The sequence below is a fragment of the Sceloporus undulatus genome, chromosome 5, assembly GCF_019175285.1.
Source record: "Sceloporus undulatus isolate JIND9_A2432 ecotype Alabama chromosome 5, SceUnd_v1.1, whole genome shotgun sequence".
NCBI classification, from domain to species: Eukaryota; Metazoa; Chordata; class Lepidosauria; order Squamata; family Phrynosomatidae; genus Sceloporus; species Sceloporus undulatus.
In genome coordinates this window covers 48,979,105-48,996,728 of record NC_056526.1, presented here as the reverse complement: position 1 = coordinate 48,996,728, position 17,624 = coordinate 48,979,105, and the positions used below count along the sequence as shown (strand labels likewise).

Here is a 17,624-nt window from a genome sequence, read left to right as displayed (position 1 = left end):
AAGGAGGAGGAGGCAAGAGGAGGAGGACAGGGAGGCAGCCGGGGCCGTCCTTTGGGGTCCTTGTCGGAGGGAGCCGGGGGAGGCTGCCTTTCTGTGGGGCTGGGAAGGCAAGGGAGGGGGATCGGAGAAGGGGGGGCTCCTGGGAGGAGCCAAAGGGAGGCCCACCCGCTATAAAGAGGGCCTCCTCGCTCCCTTTCCGCCGTCGGGGCTCCTGATCCGCCGCAGCCGCCGGAGGAGGATGGAGTTCCTCGGGGACAAGTTCGCCTTGAAGAGCCCCCCGACGGGGACGCCGGGCAAAGCGGGGGACTTCTACCTGGGCTCCGGGGGCCCTTTGGAGCACGTCATGGAGGCCCTGGACGGCGGTGGCGGAGGCGGAGAGGCCTTCTATGGAGGAGGCAAAGCAGGCGGCAAATGCGTGGGGCCCGGGGGATACCCGCCTCACCCCCGACTCGAGAGGGCCTCCCCGGGCAGAGAGGGCGCCGGTGAGTCCCGGCCCCAGGCCCTTCCCTCAAAGAGGCATGCCTTGAGATGCCTTCTTTTGTTTGTTTGTTTACTTGTTGTGTGCCTTCACTTGTTTCCGATACCCCCCCCCCAAAAAAAAACACCCCTATTCCGGGGGTATTTTCTCTGCAAGATGGCTTGCAGGCTGAGAGAGTGTCACTCTAAGCAGGGATTCGAACCCAGAGCCCAGCGCTCCAAGCCAGGCTTGGTATTTCCATGGGAGGGTTTCCCTTCTTTCTTGCTCGGGGCCCGTCCTCCACGATATATATGTCTGTGCCTGGTTTCCATTCCACCAAATGCATCTGAGGAAAGAGACTGAAGGCTAAAGAAGCTCATGCTGCTTGTTTCTTTTCTGTCGGTGAGTCTCAAAAGTGCTACAAGCTCTCTCTAAATAATATTTAACAACAACAACAACAACAACAACAACACCAAAAGCATCTGAGGAAGTAGACTGAAGCTTAGGAAAGCTCATGCTGCCCATTGCTTTCTTTCCGTGAGTCTCAAAGGTGCTGCAAGATCTCTCTCACAGACTGCATCCGCACTAAAGGAAAGGATCCGGGTTGAATTCCCTGCTTGAACCGCCGCGGGCGGCTCTGTTCCAGCGCGTTCTTCCCGCAGTTCGGATGCAGTCCAGGAGTTGTTTTGCTCCACGCTCTGGCCTTTTCAAAGGGGAAAAAGGTCCAAAACACACTGCAGAAAGAATCCAGTTTGAGACCGCTTTAAATGCCCTGGCTCAGTGCTAGGGAATCTTGGGAAGTGTAGTTTGTTGTGGCACCAGAGCTCTCTCTCTGACAGAGGAGGCGAAATGGCTCACAAAAGGAGAGTCCCTAGGATTCCCTCGCGTCCAGTCAGGGCAGTTCAAGCGGTCTCACGGCGGAGTATCTCTGCAGTGTGATTTCGGACCTGAAAGAAGGCCGAAGAAAGAAAGCCCAGCAGAAGAGCGAGAAAGTCAACCCCTGAAGGAAAGGGAATACAAGGATTTATAGGGAGAGGGACTCATTGGGGGGATTTATAGCCAAGAGTCTGGGGAAACTATTTTAGGAATGCTGGACTCTTTTTTTTTCTTAAGGGAGGGGAGGCAACAGGACACGAAGCAGAGATCATTCACAAGCTGACACGTGTAGGGGAGCCTGCATTCTCACGTATAGCTAGGTAACAATGTCATCTTCTGAGTTCATCTGTCCAATAATAATAATAATAATAATAATAATAATAATAATAAAGACGTCGAAAAATCCACTGGAGAGTGTGCATCATGGCTTAGATCCAGGGCTGGATGAATCCCCCCTCCTTTAAAAATCCAAAGAGTCCCTTCAAAGTCCAAATAGGATTTTTTTAAATCATCCTGAATCTGTCCCATTGCTTTGAATGGTAGCTAAATTCAATATTATACCAATACTATGTATCTTTTGGTATCCCCTGAGGATGTTTGCTCTGTCCTATACATTTTAGTCGGCCCTAATCGGAGGCATTCCTGTTTATTATTTATTTATTTCCGGTTGTTTCTGAGTTTATTTTTTAATGGACTAAAAGGATGTCTGTATCATATGAGATTGAGTTGATTGAATATAAAATATATAACATTCCTGGAGAAATAAAACGCGTGTGTGATGTTTTTAAAGGGCAGGAGAACAGGCGATGCTATTTACGGAACTGAAAGAAACAAGAGGAAACGATCCGGTTCATCCTTTTCGTCCATTAAAAATAAGCTCAGGAACAACAGTGATACCTTCAATTAGGGTCAACTAAAATGTATAGGACAGAGCAAATTTATGTGCCCAGAAGGTCTATTCTTCCATGCAATGGGCATTTTATACCTTTAATATTATTTCTGAAGGAGAAGCCGGACTCGTTAGCCAATCCTTAAGTCAATTTCTTTTTCCTGATCGACGGATTGCACCATCGTTGTTGTTGTTGTTGTTGTTGTTGTTGTTATTATTATTATTATTATTATTACGCTTTATTTATCTCGCATTTCAACGCTGAGCTGTTTATCTGATTCTGTTTTTCGGATTCTTTTTGCTTAAGCATCCTAGAAAACCATCTTCCTGTCAAAAGCGCAGAGCCCAGCGAAGCCGATGCATCTCAGTATAATGTCAATCGCTTTAAATACAATCTGATTCCAAACTGTCTAGTCGTATTTTTCCATTGCTGTTTCCTTTACCTTGAGATAAACTAAAAAAACAAGGGAAGGGCTACAATCCCATCTGGAATTGCCCACTTTTAGGCTTAACTTTATACACTAACCAGAAGCAGAAATCAAAGACTTTAGCCGTGTTGGTCTGGGAAAATCAAGTTTCCAAAGGGACCTTTGAGACTGGAAAGAAAGAAACTGGTAGCACGAGCTTTCCTAGACCTGAGCCTACTTCCATCGTGATGGAAGACATCCCCTCTTAACCCAGATGTGAAATACACTAGAAAACGCACAATCCTATGCCCAGCGATAAGAGCCAATGGCTTTTAAAAAACCCTGCCAGTTTTTCACGTTGTTAAAGTTATTCTCTTTTTTATGGACTTGCAAGATGCAAGTCTCTTTCTACTCTCTTACATTAAAATTATAATTCCACGAGGAAACATCCACTTTAGTGCAATATCATGCGTTTATTCGGAAATAACGTCTTACTAGGTTGCATGGACTTTGGCGGCATCCGCACCGGAGAAATAATCCGGTTTGAGAACGCTTTAACTGCCACGACTCAATGCTATGGGATTCTGGGAATGGCAGTTTGGTAGGGCACCAGAGCATATTATATAATAGGTGCTATTTCTATTTATGGCCATTTATTCTTTTTCTCTTTGAACAATATTTGTGTCCTTGCACCTTCCTGACCTATATATCTCCAAATAAAACGATCTCCAAATAAAACCATTCATTCCCAGCCCAGTTTACCTCCAGTCGAGCCAAGATTGAAATCGGGCTGGAAAAGGTCTGTACTGGTTGTACCTAGAATCTGTGACAGGTACAAATGACCTAAAATATAGACCAGCAACAAAACTCTCTTTCAAAAAACCACCTCTCTTTCAAATCCTTTGACAAACCCTTTTTTTAACCTAGCAAAACGTCCATGTAAAAACAGCAGGGTATATTCTCCATCTCCTTCCACCGCAAACCCTTTAGGCTGGGCTACCTTTTAAAGCCGACAAAGCAATGAAATGTGAAATGTTTATGGCGACGTCGTTTAGTTTAACGAGGTTGCAGATCTTTCAGATTGTTCAGCGAATACTAAAGCATGCAGATTTTTTTTCTCCTCTCCAAAAAAGTGGACCTAAAAATCTACTAAAATGCCCCCCCAAAACAACAACAACAACAACAACAACAACAACCCTGGAATCTTTTAATGCTTATGTCTTTGAAAGTTGGATTTCTATTTTTTACTTCCAACTGTTTCAATGCTAGAGATTTCTTTTATTTATTTAGAATCAGATCTCTTAGCATAAATGGATTCTTGTCCATATTTAACTTTGGATTCAACAGCTGCTGGTTGTTTACAACGATTGTAATATTTTAATTTAAAATCTAATTTTAAAAATCAAATTCTGTAGTTCAATTTTTGCCTACAATTTCAGCATATATACTAAATGGACTTCCTCTTATTTCATGCATAAGCAGAAATGTCTTAGAAATGTGTGTGTTTCCCCTCAAAGGTTTATGACTACATTGATTCTAAATTTTTCAAAGACTCTTAAGAAAAGGTCTAGAATAATAATCCTTCAAAAAACGGTAATGCGTGAATTATGTGCAATGCCCATGTACTCCAATTCTAAGCATCAGAAATGTATGTTCAGTGGGTTTTATCTTCAACATAAGCCTTCTTAAGATGGCAGCCTTAGGCAGAAATGTCATGTAGATTCGATGGGAAATAAGTCTCATTAGATTTAATTGATTTTTATTTTGAGTAGATCAGTTGTGGCATCGCACAGTTCATCTATCTGATTCTTAAACAGTAGAATCACTCAAAAAGTAGTCTTACTTATAGCTTGGTGGTAAAGTTTTTCATGGACCCAAAAGGTATTCCTTTTCCAAGAGAGTAGATTGGAAGTGAACAAATCTCCTGGAAGATTCAAGTCCAGAAAAAGTGAAAGAAGAGCTAGGAATCTAATAGGTATCTACCAAATATGCAAAATTGGGGTATCCTTCCTCCATAAAGAAACCCGCCCTATCAGATGAATTTTTCCTTCACCCTCTAAATTTCTAGCTTCACAAAGAGTGAAGCATTAAAAAATAGTTTGTACCTAGAATTTGGATATTTGCTTAGTTGACATTAATTTGGGAACTTCATCTGCCCCTTGTAGGAGAAACTACATTTCTGAATGCGCAAGTGAAGTTTTAAGTCACTGCAGTGTTAGAGATTTGAAGGGGAAAAAGTAATTTAGGGAATAGAACTTGTATTTCAGGGGGCAATGCTTTATTGCTACATCCCAGAATGTAATATATCCAACATTATGTACAGTAAGTGTAAGGGTTTGTTGTAATGTTTCTATGCTTGGTATTCTATTCACTTTAGGTAGGAAAATACTATAGGACACTAGAGGTTGTTTAGTAACAGTAAACCCCCAGTTAGATGAAAATAACATTGTTCTCCGGAGCTTAAAACTTGCCAGTTAGCTGGCTTACATTATGCACCTCCCATCTGTTTTCTTTAACCATCCTGCTGAGAAAAGTTAACCAACTCCTATCCTAATTTACAGCCCCCAACCAAAAGATATTTACTGAAGTCAATAGGACTTGCTTCCCAGTAGCAGTGGGCTTGCAAAGCCTATTTGGAAGCCAACCTCAATGCCTTTCAGTAAGGCATTTGCCTCAAGAAAAGTGTGTGCTCCTCTGGCCTGCAGTCTGGGTCTGGTTAAAATTATACCAAATGAAGAGAGCAGTGTAATGAAATTACCGGGATTGATAGAGAGTTGTTAAAACAAGCTGGAAAGGGCAGCTTGGGTGCCATCCTTTGTAAAGTTTTACAACCCCTGGAAGGCTGGGATCTCTCCCTGCCCACACCTGTCCAAAAGGAGAAAAAGACCTGAAGGTGAAGAGGCTTTCCAGGCTTGTAAGGTGTTGCGCAGGTCTTCCCAGAGATGTGAAATATTTTAAGAAAAGCAAGAAGCTGAAAGGACAGAACCTTTCAAATGAATTCTGTCCACCCACGAAAATTTCCCCAAATTTCTAGCATTGCAGAGAATGAGATCCTGAAAATTGTTCACATCTCAGACTCTTATATTTGCTGCGTTTGCATCCCTTAGGCTAGGTTTTTTTGATACCTAGATCATATTTTCATTTTATTATTTATTTATTTGTCATTTTATTTTATTTCTATGCCCCGCCTTTCTCCCAAAAGGCACCCAAGGTGGGTAAATAAATGCACAACTGAGGTTTTAACCTATTGCAACTTTAGAATTTTGAGGACTGAAAGAAAATTTCACTTCAGGGATGAAATTTTATATGGAGAGGCAATGTCCTTATTTTGCTCACCTATCTGCAGCTACGGCCCTGTCAAAGGACAAACACGCTTTAATCCTTATCTTGGATACCATATATTTTCTCAAGGACAAATTATTCTTTGTAACCAAATATAGAAAATAATCTGTTTGTCTGAGATTTTGAAGCAAACTTCTGTAGTTTAGAATAACAAGAAACCCAACTGGAAAGGAAGCCACTTTACAAAACCAATACTTTTTTTTTTTTGGTGGGGGGGAGGATTTTGGGCCATTTTGATTTTCTTTCATGGTACTCTTTTTAATCTAAGACAATTATATCCTTTTATATGTATCTTTGTAACATGATTTTGTCCAATTATTTTAATTGGGATACCTTATGAGTATCAAAATGAAGTAATTTGGAATAATTTGGAGTTTCCAACAGCACAGTCATATGCATGTCTATTCAGATCATTTACCATTTAATTAGATGAAACTCACTCCTAGGAAAGTGTTTATGGTACTGCAGTCTTAATGCTCCATTTCAATAGCATGTACTTCAGCTGATCTCAGCTACTGGCAAGCATAGACCCACTAAGTAGATTGACCTCACATAAATACTGATTTACCAAGTTCCTAGTAATTCATAGGCTTACTTTGCTTGAAATTAATAACTGAATTTAGGCCGGTAGTGTGTCCAACGACTCCTGCTCCCTGGTGCAAAGAGCTGCAGCCAGGCTACTAACAGGGGTGAGTTATAGAGAGCACATAACACCTCTGTTGAAACAGCACCACTGAGTGCCAGTTTGTTTCCAGGACAATTCAAAGTGCTGGTGATGACCTATAAAGCCCTATATGGCTTAGGTCCAGGCTATTTGGCAGATCGTATCTCCCTATATGAGCCAGCCCGGGCTCTGAGATCCTCTGAAGAAGCTCTTCTTTCCATCCCAACACCATCACAAACACAGTTGGTGGGGACATGAGAGAAGGCCTTCTCGGTGGCTGCCCCTAGACTCTGGAACTCTCTTCCCAGGGAGACCAGAAAGGCCTTTTCTTTGATGGCCTTCCACCAACAGACGAAAACCTCCCTCTTCAGACAGGCATTCAAAACAGAATGCTTTTAAAGAATGGCCTGGGGTACAATATTGTTTTAATGTGTTTTAAACATTTTTATCTTTTTAAAGTATTTGATATTTTGGCATTGAATTTGTTTTAATTATTGTAGTAATTTAATCCTATTTTAACATATTGTTTGTGTATGTTTTTAACTGTATGATGGTTTTTTAAAAAATGTTGTAAGCTGCCCTGAGTCCCAGTCTTGGGAGAAGGGCGGGATAATAATAATAATAATAATAATAATAATAATAATTTCTATTCTCCCTTTTCCCGATGGGGAATCAAGGCGGATTACAACAGGTATTAAAACATCAAACAGTTAAAATTACAATCATGATTAAAAAGGAATAGTACTGTATATCCCAACCCTCCCCCCATCATAAAAACCCAGAAATGTGAATAGAATTGTAGCTGAAAGGAATACATCTCCAATACTAAACACATACACTTGGAAATGTGCCTCACTGAACTCACTAGGAATTACTTTTTAATAGTTTCCAGGTAATTACTTTTATCTGGAAGAAAACACATTTGCACTTGTTTCTGGGTAAACTTAAGTGGGATTGCATTGAGTCTGCAATGCTAAATAGACTTTCTGGGGACTATCTATTGAATATGTTGGAATTTCTTCTGAATATACAGGTATAGCTTTGCACTATATATTTTACAATATTATTTTGACCTGATTTTCAATACTGTTCTTCATTTGGCTTGCAGAAACAAAATGTATAACAGGGATCATAATTAGATTTATGTTCAAGCCAATGCTACCGGAATAAGATTTCTTTTCAAGTAAAAGTGAATCTGTAAAATATATGCAAATAACATTTCTTAGGCCACAGTCCTTTCTTGTCTTTGTTGATTGTCTTTCTTGTTTAAAAAATTAAATAATTTACTGATTTAATTGTATGTTAGTGGTTTGGACTACAGTTCAGGAAACCAGAGTCAGAATGCCTGCTTAGCCATGGGAATCTATAGGGGGACCTTGGGCAAGTCATTCTTTCTCAGCTTCAGAGAGAGGCAAAAGCAGCCCCCTCTGAGCTATTCTTGTTGTTGTTATTGTTTGTTGTTGCTGCTGCTGCGTGCCTTCAAGTTATTTTTGACTTATGGCAACCCTAGGGCAAACCATTCAGGGGATTCTCTTGGCAAGTCTCTTCAGGAGATGGTTGCCATTTCCATCCTTTGAGGCTGAGAGAATGTGACTTGTCCATGGTCACCTAGTGATTTTTTTTTAAAAAAATTCTTTTAAAAATTTCTTTTAAAACATCACGTCTTACCAGATTTAACCACATGAAACTATGTGCATGTAAATGCATTTAGGTTGTGCAAGTAATATTGTAATTTAGCAGTATAATTTTAATTTTGCTAGTTGTTAATGTCACAACTATTTGCTAGTTGTGTCACAACCGTTACCTTCAGTGATAAAATTGGATTACTCAGTGATTTATGAATAACATGAGTATAAAAAACATTACTAAGGATTCTGTATGGTGTGGTATGAGATGAGGTCAATGGGGGATGACACTAACCCTAGTGATGCCACTGCTCTCAAGCTCACTTTAAGATTGCCGTAAGTCTGGAATGACTTGAAGGGATATTGCAACAACAAAGCTCCAATGATATGCAATTTTCCTTTCCCTTCTTCTTCTTTTCCTTCTGGCAACATCATCATCATCAGCAACAACAATAGTATTTTGACAGGGCATTCTGGGAGTTGTGGTCTATAAAAGTAATTTTTCTAAGCTCTGTGAATGCATACACATGCGCACACATGCACAGAGACACACACACACTTTGTTTCCAAATGTAAGCTGTAACCAATCTTTTTTTCCTGTGCTGCACAGTGACTTACGGGATTACGAAAGTCGAAGGTCAGGCGCTTCACACAGAGCTGGGCAGGCCCTTGGACAACTGCAGCAGCCTTCGCCTATCTCCTGTGAAAGGGATGCAGGAGAAAGGAGAGCTGGATGAACTTGGAGATAAATGCGACAGCAACGTTTCCAGCAGCAAGAAGAGGAGACACAGGACCACTTTTACCAGTTTGCAGCTGGAAGAATTGGAAAAAGTGTTCCAGAAAACCCATTACCCTGATGTTTATGTAAGGGAGCAGCTGGCTCTGAGAACAGAACTCACAGAAGCCAGGGTTCAGGTAGGAGCCTCAGTTTCATTGCCAAAAAAAGTTACTTGTTTTCTAGAAAACTCATGAGCAGAGGGGTGCTGCAGAAGTATCCATGAATTATCTGTCCAAGAAGAGAGAGGTCAATGTCATGTTTATGCTTGCAACTTGGCCAGCTCTCATATTATTTATTTTGGTAGCTATGCTAGTGGTCCAGCAGCCAAGGCATGTCAGGTCTTCTAGTACTGAGCAGACATTGTGATCATTTTCAAAGATTTCACATCTAGGGGTTCAGTGATTCTCACTGTAGTCCTGTAAAGTATAAATGATTTCTCATAAAACTAGAACAGAGGATGATCCACTGAAGCTGGATGGCGGGAGATAGCTGATTCAGGATGGACAAACTCTTAGCTAGTGAAGGCTGTCAATGTGGATGGCTTTAAAAGGAGATTAGACAACTGCATGGAAGAGAGGGCTGCCAGTGCTGCTAGTCAGGATAGCTATGTGTCATCTCTGATAGGGTTTGCTTGTGTATATCATTTGTTGGGAACAGCGATCTGGAAAGGATAGTCATGTTCATGTCCTGCTGGTAGGCTTCTGATTGGCCACTGTATGAAAATAATGTTAAACTCAGTAGGTCTGGTATTGCATGGGTCTTCCTAGGTTCTTACGGTAGGTCTGATAAATTTATTATCCCTACATGAGGAAAAGTGGCTTGGCGAAGGACGTTTAAGATCAGTTCATGGATTCTGAGGTAAGGATTGTTGGACTAACCAAATATGAATCGGGACTATTTCTGTTTCACAGCCTCTGTGTTTTACATTTGTCAGCAAACATGGCTTTTATTTGCATTTCTAATATGAATATTGTTCATGAGGGACAAAGAGCAGAATGGAATAATTTTTTTTTAAAAGGAGTTGCTAATTGGGTTGCTATGTAATATATTCAGAACATGGATTCTTGAAATGACAAGACTGATAAAGATATCAAGGATGTGAAAGAATGTGGTTATGATTAAGAACTGGCAAGCAAAAATTCTCTGTAGAACAGCATCAAAACCATGACTCAGTGGACACCTATCACTGTCTGGCTTCATGGACAATGGTCAGGAGTGGTGGGCACTGTAGATCAACCATATTTGGAGAGTCCTCCCCAGTGATATAAAGGAGTAAATTTGCATTTTGTTTTGGGTAATTATTGATCCTAAACGGCTAGTGAACAAAGCCATGTAAACAATTGGGTTCCATATCTTTGCACTTCTTTGACTGCAAGCATCAGTGACCATTTAGAGCTGTTTTACACCCTATCCTTTTAAAAAAGTGTACTGATCCATGAAATTTTAAATATACAGATGTATAAATTATGAGCAGTAGATGGGACAAGCTTTTGCTGAGGGACCATGAATCATACATTGGCAGTCTGAAGCCTGCCAAGTATACCTTCCTAGGTTTGCAACTGCACAGTGTATACAAATGGTAAAATGTGGCATATTGCGTTTAACAGGCCCTGGGCTGCCAACTGTCCTCAGCACTTTTTCTTGGAAAGAAGTGCCACTGAAATCAAAGGAGGCATGCTTATGTTTATGCCACTTGAAAATTTCAAATGTCTTGATGGCATTACTTAAACGGGACACATCTACAACAAAAAACAGAATACAATTTGGATACTATCACACAATGGAAGCTGGGTTGTAGTCCAAATGTTAAAGGAGCTGTTTGGCATACTGAACCCATTTTGAAGACCAGGTATTCAACACCTTTCATATTTCCTTTAAAGTTCAGATTAAAGCCCAGAGAGGATTTAGTGCCCTAGTGACATGAAAGCCACCAATGGGCATTGCTAGTGTATTAAATAGCTATTCAAGGCAGAAGTTTTCTTTAATACCTATGCACAATAAACCTTTGCAACAAGTGTGGGATGCATTAGTGAAAGAGAAGAGACTCCATGGAACACTGTTTTTGAAATGAATAAACAAATGGACTAGACTTTATATGCCAAGGCTAAAATGGTTTTCCTTACAAACCAAGACCTTTAATTGCAGTGAAACTTAAATAAATATATACATGATTCATTTCCAAGTTTACATCTTAAGCATCAGCATCAGAGTTAGCAGACATTGGGAGATACTGGGAGTTGCCATCCAAACTTTTCCAAGCTTTAACCAAATCTGAGGCTGCCCTCTTATATCTACTTACCTGTGAGTAAATCTTATTGAACTTAGTGGGTTTACTTCTAAATGTATATGTATAACACAGTGAAGCTTTCTGGGACTAAACTGGACAAATGCCATGTTGTGTGTGTGTGTGTGTGTGTGTGGGGGGGGGGGAAATTCAGGTTGCTGAGCTGAAATAGTTTTCTGAATCAGAGAAGTTAAAAGTGATAAAGTACAATAAGAAATGTCACAGATTATAATGGTGATGATTTTCATTCACAAATCATAAATTACAATTAAATGCCCCTTCATTACTGACAGGTAGGTTTTTGAAGTCCAGTAAAGCAATGGTCTTTTAAAAAATAAAAGTGTAACTGGAAACAGATATCCGGACACCAGGCATTGAACTGAGGCATCAGTTAATGACTCTTCTCTAAATTTAAATTTACATGATAGGATCTTTCTTACACTGATTTGTACATAGCAAACAAACATCAAGTTTGACTACTCTAAGAAAGCTAAATCCAGTTTATCAAATGTAGAATATCTGTTAACTTTTTTACACTTAGATTATTTTTTGGAAAAGCAACAGTCTAAACATTAAAACCAGAGCTCAGAAAAGTTAATTTTTGGACTGTGGGTCTCACACTGACTGGGCTATTCTGGGACCCCCCCCCCCAAAAAAAAAGTAAGCTCTGAACAAGGTGTTACTTAAAAATATCTCATCTAGTTCACTGAGTATGAATTTCAAATTTTCATGGTTAGGATTTTTTTTGTTTGTTTTGTCTTTGCATTTGTTCTTTGACACTGATATTAATGATCCACCCACCCATGCAAACTCCATTTTGCACTGCCTGCAAAGAAGAACAAAGCCCAACCATAATAGAGGCTGCTGCCATTGGATCTTCCAGACTGATGTTGCTTTGGGGCCTCTTCTATACTACTTGGAGTGGCATTATGGCTCAGGATAGGTAAAGGTGGTATAATCAATCCAATTTGTGGGATGCACAATAAGGTGGAGGGGGGGGGGGGGAGAAGCATTCAATTTGTGTATGTTATGTACGCTCCTTGGAACCAAATTGCTGGTTTCATTTTCCCTCTCTCCCTTGAGCATGTTTATTTTATGCATTTTATGTACACAGCGATTTCCGCGCTCGTTGAACAAAATGTCTTGGATTTTTAAATTTCTGATCAGTTCACTGAGAAAAGCCAAGGCATGAAAAAAACGGGGCTCATTCTTCTGCTGAGTGGCAACAGGATTCCATCACTGTATTAAGCAATTTTCAAAGGCCTGACATCATTAGAGACCGGCATCTGGCTAGGCAAGGATAACAAGCCACAGATTGTTACCTCTACCCCCCTCTTTTTGTATAGGCAAATGGTTACTTTATCTTTTCCAAGAGTTGGTTTTAAGTAAATTGATGTAAACATCATTTTTTAAAGGGAAGGGGTGAAGTGTCAGTATTAAAAAAATGTGGGTTTTCTTCCTCATCAGTTCTTTTAAATTCAAGCAATTTGTTTGACTTATTTTAGTGCAGTGGTTGGCTGGATACGCCCCACACATCTTTCCCCACATTTCATCAAGATCCAATTTTTCGTCCTTCATACATGCCGAGAGAGAACTGGCCTGAACCTAATTTATCGGAGTTGTTCTCTTTTCCTGCCTCATGTCAGTGGAGTAATTGGCACCCAGCTTATGGAGGTTGTCAAGGACCTTTTTCAATGAAAGGACCTCATTACTAAATTCCCATAACTGTGTTCTCTGCACCTCCTGTGGAGACTGCAGGAGGGGAAAATGGTTTCTTTTAGCTTTTGGCACAATAGATAATATGAATTTGCCAATGAAGAGTGCAGTATTGCAATCCATTATGGTTTGGTTAAGTCTCATTGACTTCAGTGGGATCTAGGCATGATTAGGGAGGGGCAAGTGTTTAAAAATATGCTGGACAACTATGTGACAGTGCTTTGATAGTTTAGGGCACATTTTTCAAAACTGTCATATTAAATGTGCAGCAGTTCTTTGGAAATTAAAATCTATCCCCACTGCTTCAGGCAATTTTAGAATACGCATGTGGTTGAGTAAGAAAGGATGAAAGTAATAACCTCCACAAATGATTAACACCCAAATCGGTTTCAGACACTTTTTTTTATTAGGTTCCTGCTCTGATATTAGATTTGAAAAGCTTTAGAGACTTTAGCTATTTCCTCATTTGTTAGCCTTTAAATCTCAGCTTGTGGAGAACATTATTTTTGCATTGGATTTAATGCTGTATAAATTCATTTTTAATGATGTGGCAGTTAGAACTAATCTCTAGTCGTTTGTCATCATTGTGGTATAGTTTGACATTTGTTTTATACATATCTGTATGTACACTATGAATATAACTTATCTGAGTTATATCCCACCTTTCTCCCAATATGGACCCCAAGATGACTTGAACTAACCTATTTATTTATTTATTTATTTTTAAAAAATCAGGAGCCACATATTCATAAGATAATTAAGTGAAAGACTAGCTTGAGCAACCGAAGTAGGTGACAATATATAACCGTCCTGAATAAACTCCTGAAAAACAGTTTACAGAACAATGTGGTGATTGCTTTGGCTGAGTACCCATTCCCAAACCCATCTGTCACATTGTAGTGATATGACTGCAAGATCTCAGGCTTCACTGACACCAACTGCTGCCTCATTCAGTGCAGTGTAGGGCCCAGACTCATGTATGGCCTCTCTGTGTAGAACTTCCTTTCCACTGAAGTGAAAAAGGTCATATTATAAGATCAGGAGTGTGAGATGATTACTCTAGACTGCTGTAACATATTCTGCAGAGGGTTGCCTTTGGACATGTCTACATGGGCCATATGCAGTGATTTCCCTCCTCCCACATGTCACCTTGTCCAGTCAATGCAGAGCCAAAGGTGTTCCCAGGCACTATGTGATTATCTATCTGATTTTTGATTGGATAGTTTATGTTGACGTTATTAATTGTTGCTTCCTTATTTTAACCAATTCTATTTTATATTATTACCGATTGTTTTTTACGTATTTTGTAGATTGTATGCCATTGGCAGGTTTTATTTTTATTTTTATTGATTTGTTCATTTGTATGTACAGCGCTGTGTACATTTACAGCGCTTTAGAAATAAATAATAATAATAATAATAATAATAATAATAATAATGGCCTGACATGACTGTGAATTGTCTATAGTTGTGAAGGGCAGTCCTGTAGTGAATCTGGGCCATCCCTGTCTTAACCTGGAACAAACAATCCTACCCTTTGCACCGAATTGTTCCAGAAAGTCCAGAGCACTCTACAGTGATGCTGTTTACATAGCACCCCACAGTGTTGACTTCTACCACTAGCACATGATGCTGGATACCTCATTTCTGGCCTCAGAAGGACCAATTCATACTGGCAGTGGTGGGCAGCACAGCCAACCATTGTTGCTCCAGAACATGCAGGTAGCAGGGAAAGTTGGGCACCTTTGGGTCCAGAATACTTTGTAGTAGTCTGGAATATTTTGGCCAGTATAGACCCACTCTTTGAAGTCACTTGGATTGATTCAATGATATATTGGCTAATTAATTATTAATTAGGCTCTACGTACTGCACCATATAAGTGGGCTCTGTAACAAAATGGTGTGCTAGATCATATCTCCACCAGCCATTCCATACAAGTAGGATATTTCATCCCAGTATATATTTTATTTTTTTCCAATAGTTTCTTTACTTCTACAACTGCTAAGTATCCTCAGTCCTCACTGGGCTATTTTTAAAACCCCTCCTGGAAGTTAAAAACAAAACAAATCTCTTTGGAATTTGGATTGTCCAAAGTATGTATTTAGCTCTCTCTAGTTTCATAGCAGCTCTGTTTTGTCTCCCAGTATGGTGTAAAGAGGGGGTGTCTCCTGTACTTATACTATGTCCATTACTAAATAGTTTAATTCAGTTCTAGTTCAAAATGGTGGTTTTGACTTTTAAAGATTTCCACTGTTTAGGATTAGGGTATCTTAGAAATCAAATGCAGTTGACACCCTTCTCCATGTAACCCATGAAATGCAAGGAGATGCAAGCCATCACTCTGGGAGAAAGGTGACATACAAATGATTTTTTTTAAAAAAAATCTGCACAGAGATTATCACAAATGAGACTGAAGAGAAGAAAATCCTGCCTAGTGTATGTACTTTATTTAGCCTCAACCACGCAATCCCCCATCTCTTTTTTTCCTACTCTGTCCACAGAGAACATGTTATGGGAATTAAACAAGGCAGTCTTTAATTTAAAAATCCATGTTTTGAAGTGGACTACATTGATGATGATGGGTGTTGTAGTCAAACAATATCTAAAAACACTGGAATTAAAAATAAAAAGTTACAAGATGCCGAGATACCACTTGGGGTACATACAGACCATCTGAAAAAACATATTCTAGCATACATACCTACTTGGAATTTGAGACCTATTGGAGAGGCTCTTCTCCCCAACTCCAGGCCTTCCAACCATGAGCAAAGACCTTCTTGGTGGCTCCTCTGAGACTGTCAGAAAATTACCAAAAGCCTGAAAGCATAAAATGGTCTTTGTATACCACTAGAAGGAAAAGAGAAACAGTCCAGCCTAACTTCATCTGGAAGGAAGTTCAACAGCTCCCTTCCAGGGAAAGGTAGGCTGGACCCTTTCCCTTTTCCTTCTGCTGGTATACAAAGACCATTATATGCTTTCAGGCTTTTGGTAACTCTCTCTGACATTGAAACAGGCAGAGGTTTTCAATGATGGGATGGTCTTATTAATATTTTAATTGTATTTGTTTTCAGTGAGAAGTTTGAAACCATTTGAAAGTTGTGTTTTAATACTGCAACCCATTTGATTTGTATTTTAATATGTATTGTTATAGGTGGTGGTTTTAAAAATATATTGGAAGCTGCTTCCTGTCCCAGAAGAAGATAAATTTAATAAACAAACACATAAGTAATACGTAGAAGGATGCAATCCACTAAGCACATCTGGTGGACATCTGTTGCTTCCCCCACACCCAATAACCTAACATCAGAATTCCCCTATAAGGTCCACTGAAATAACCAGGGCTCTCTTACTAACCCCATGTTCATGATGTAGTGCAACAAATGCACCTTTGCTTTTAGGAGTTCTGCTGTGCAGGACCAACCCTACTATTAGACAGAGTGAGGCAACCACCGTAGTGGCAGATGCTGTGGGGCAACAGTAGCACTCCCCTACTCTATCTCCTGAGCTCTTGATCATTCTGTTGGAGGACAGGACTGTATGTACCACATATGACTTTCTGCCTACTGTAAACTAGCCTGCTGCCTTTGAGTCCAGTAGAGAATACTGTCCCATTCCATTGCTTAAGTAAAACTGTCAATCAAGTTTGCTTCTGTATGTGGAATGAGAAGGGGCTCTCTCCCTCTATCCATCCCTTTCTGCCCCTTCTTTCTCTTTCTGTACCTCTTCCTCTTACAGTGTTCTACAAGGTAAAGGCAGATTCCCATTCGGCCATGAAAGCCCACTAGGTGGCCTTGGGCATGTCACACCCTCTCAGCCTCAGAAGACGACAATGGCAACCCCCTGAACAAACCTTGCCAAGAAAACCTTTTAGCTTTAGGGTTACCATAAATCAGAAATGCCTGGAAGATACACACCACACACACACACATGGGATGCTAGCTATCCAGTGCATTTCCTTCATATCTGATGTTTAATCGTATGTTTTCTAGGTGCTCTTATTGTACTACATTGGCTTATGTTGAGAAACCAAAATAAGAGCAGACAGACTAATAAGTAGACTTACTGGATATATGAATTAATGCAATATACATAAAGAAAGATATGGCATACCTTCTGATTTGGCAGGGGCAGTACCAATTAATGTTCTGTTGTCCCACTTTTTCAGCTGCTTTTAAAATGTCCCAGCTTCTCTCTCCTCCTTATCCATGCTTATTTCTATTGGGGTAAACTGAGTTTAAAGTGCAAACATAGTTTATACTCAATTAACTCAGCTGAGAGAAAGAACTAGAGGAATGAAAACTTGCCTTTCCCTGTAGACTCAGGCAAATACAAACTGCTACAGCATCTCCAGCTGGTTTGTTCCTCCTCAGTAATAACTTTTGCCATCTTAAGTACGTTTAGATATTGCTTGGCCACATGCATCCCAGTTGTCATCCGTGAAATGTTGAAAGCTATGACACACACACACACACACACACACACACACACACACACACACACACACACACCTTTCTATTAAATCGACAGCTGTTAAATGTGTATTTCTTTTTTAAGAGTAACTGGGTTCAAATTACCTTCCTGAAAAC

At 39.9% G+C, this 17,624-nt stretch overlaps 1 protein-coding gene across 2 annotated transcripts in view; it reads left to right on the top strand.

The window, feature by feature from the left end:
• Positions 1-216: 216 nt before the first annotated feature.
• Positions 217-17,624, top strand: part of ALX1 (ALX homeobox 1) — a 39,308-nt gene continuing 21,900 nt past the window's right edge. For both annotated transcript variants that reach the window (XM_042470678.1, XM_042470677.1), the window contains exons 1-2: positions 217-482; positions 8,871-9,175. In XM_042470678.1, coding sequence (XP_042326612.1) covers positions 239-482; positions 8,871-9,175 — 549 coding nt within the window. In that variant the 5' untranslated portion in view covers positions 217-238. The remainder of the gene's footprint in view (positions 483-8,870; positions 9,176-17,624) is intronic.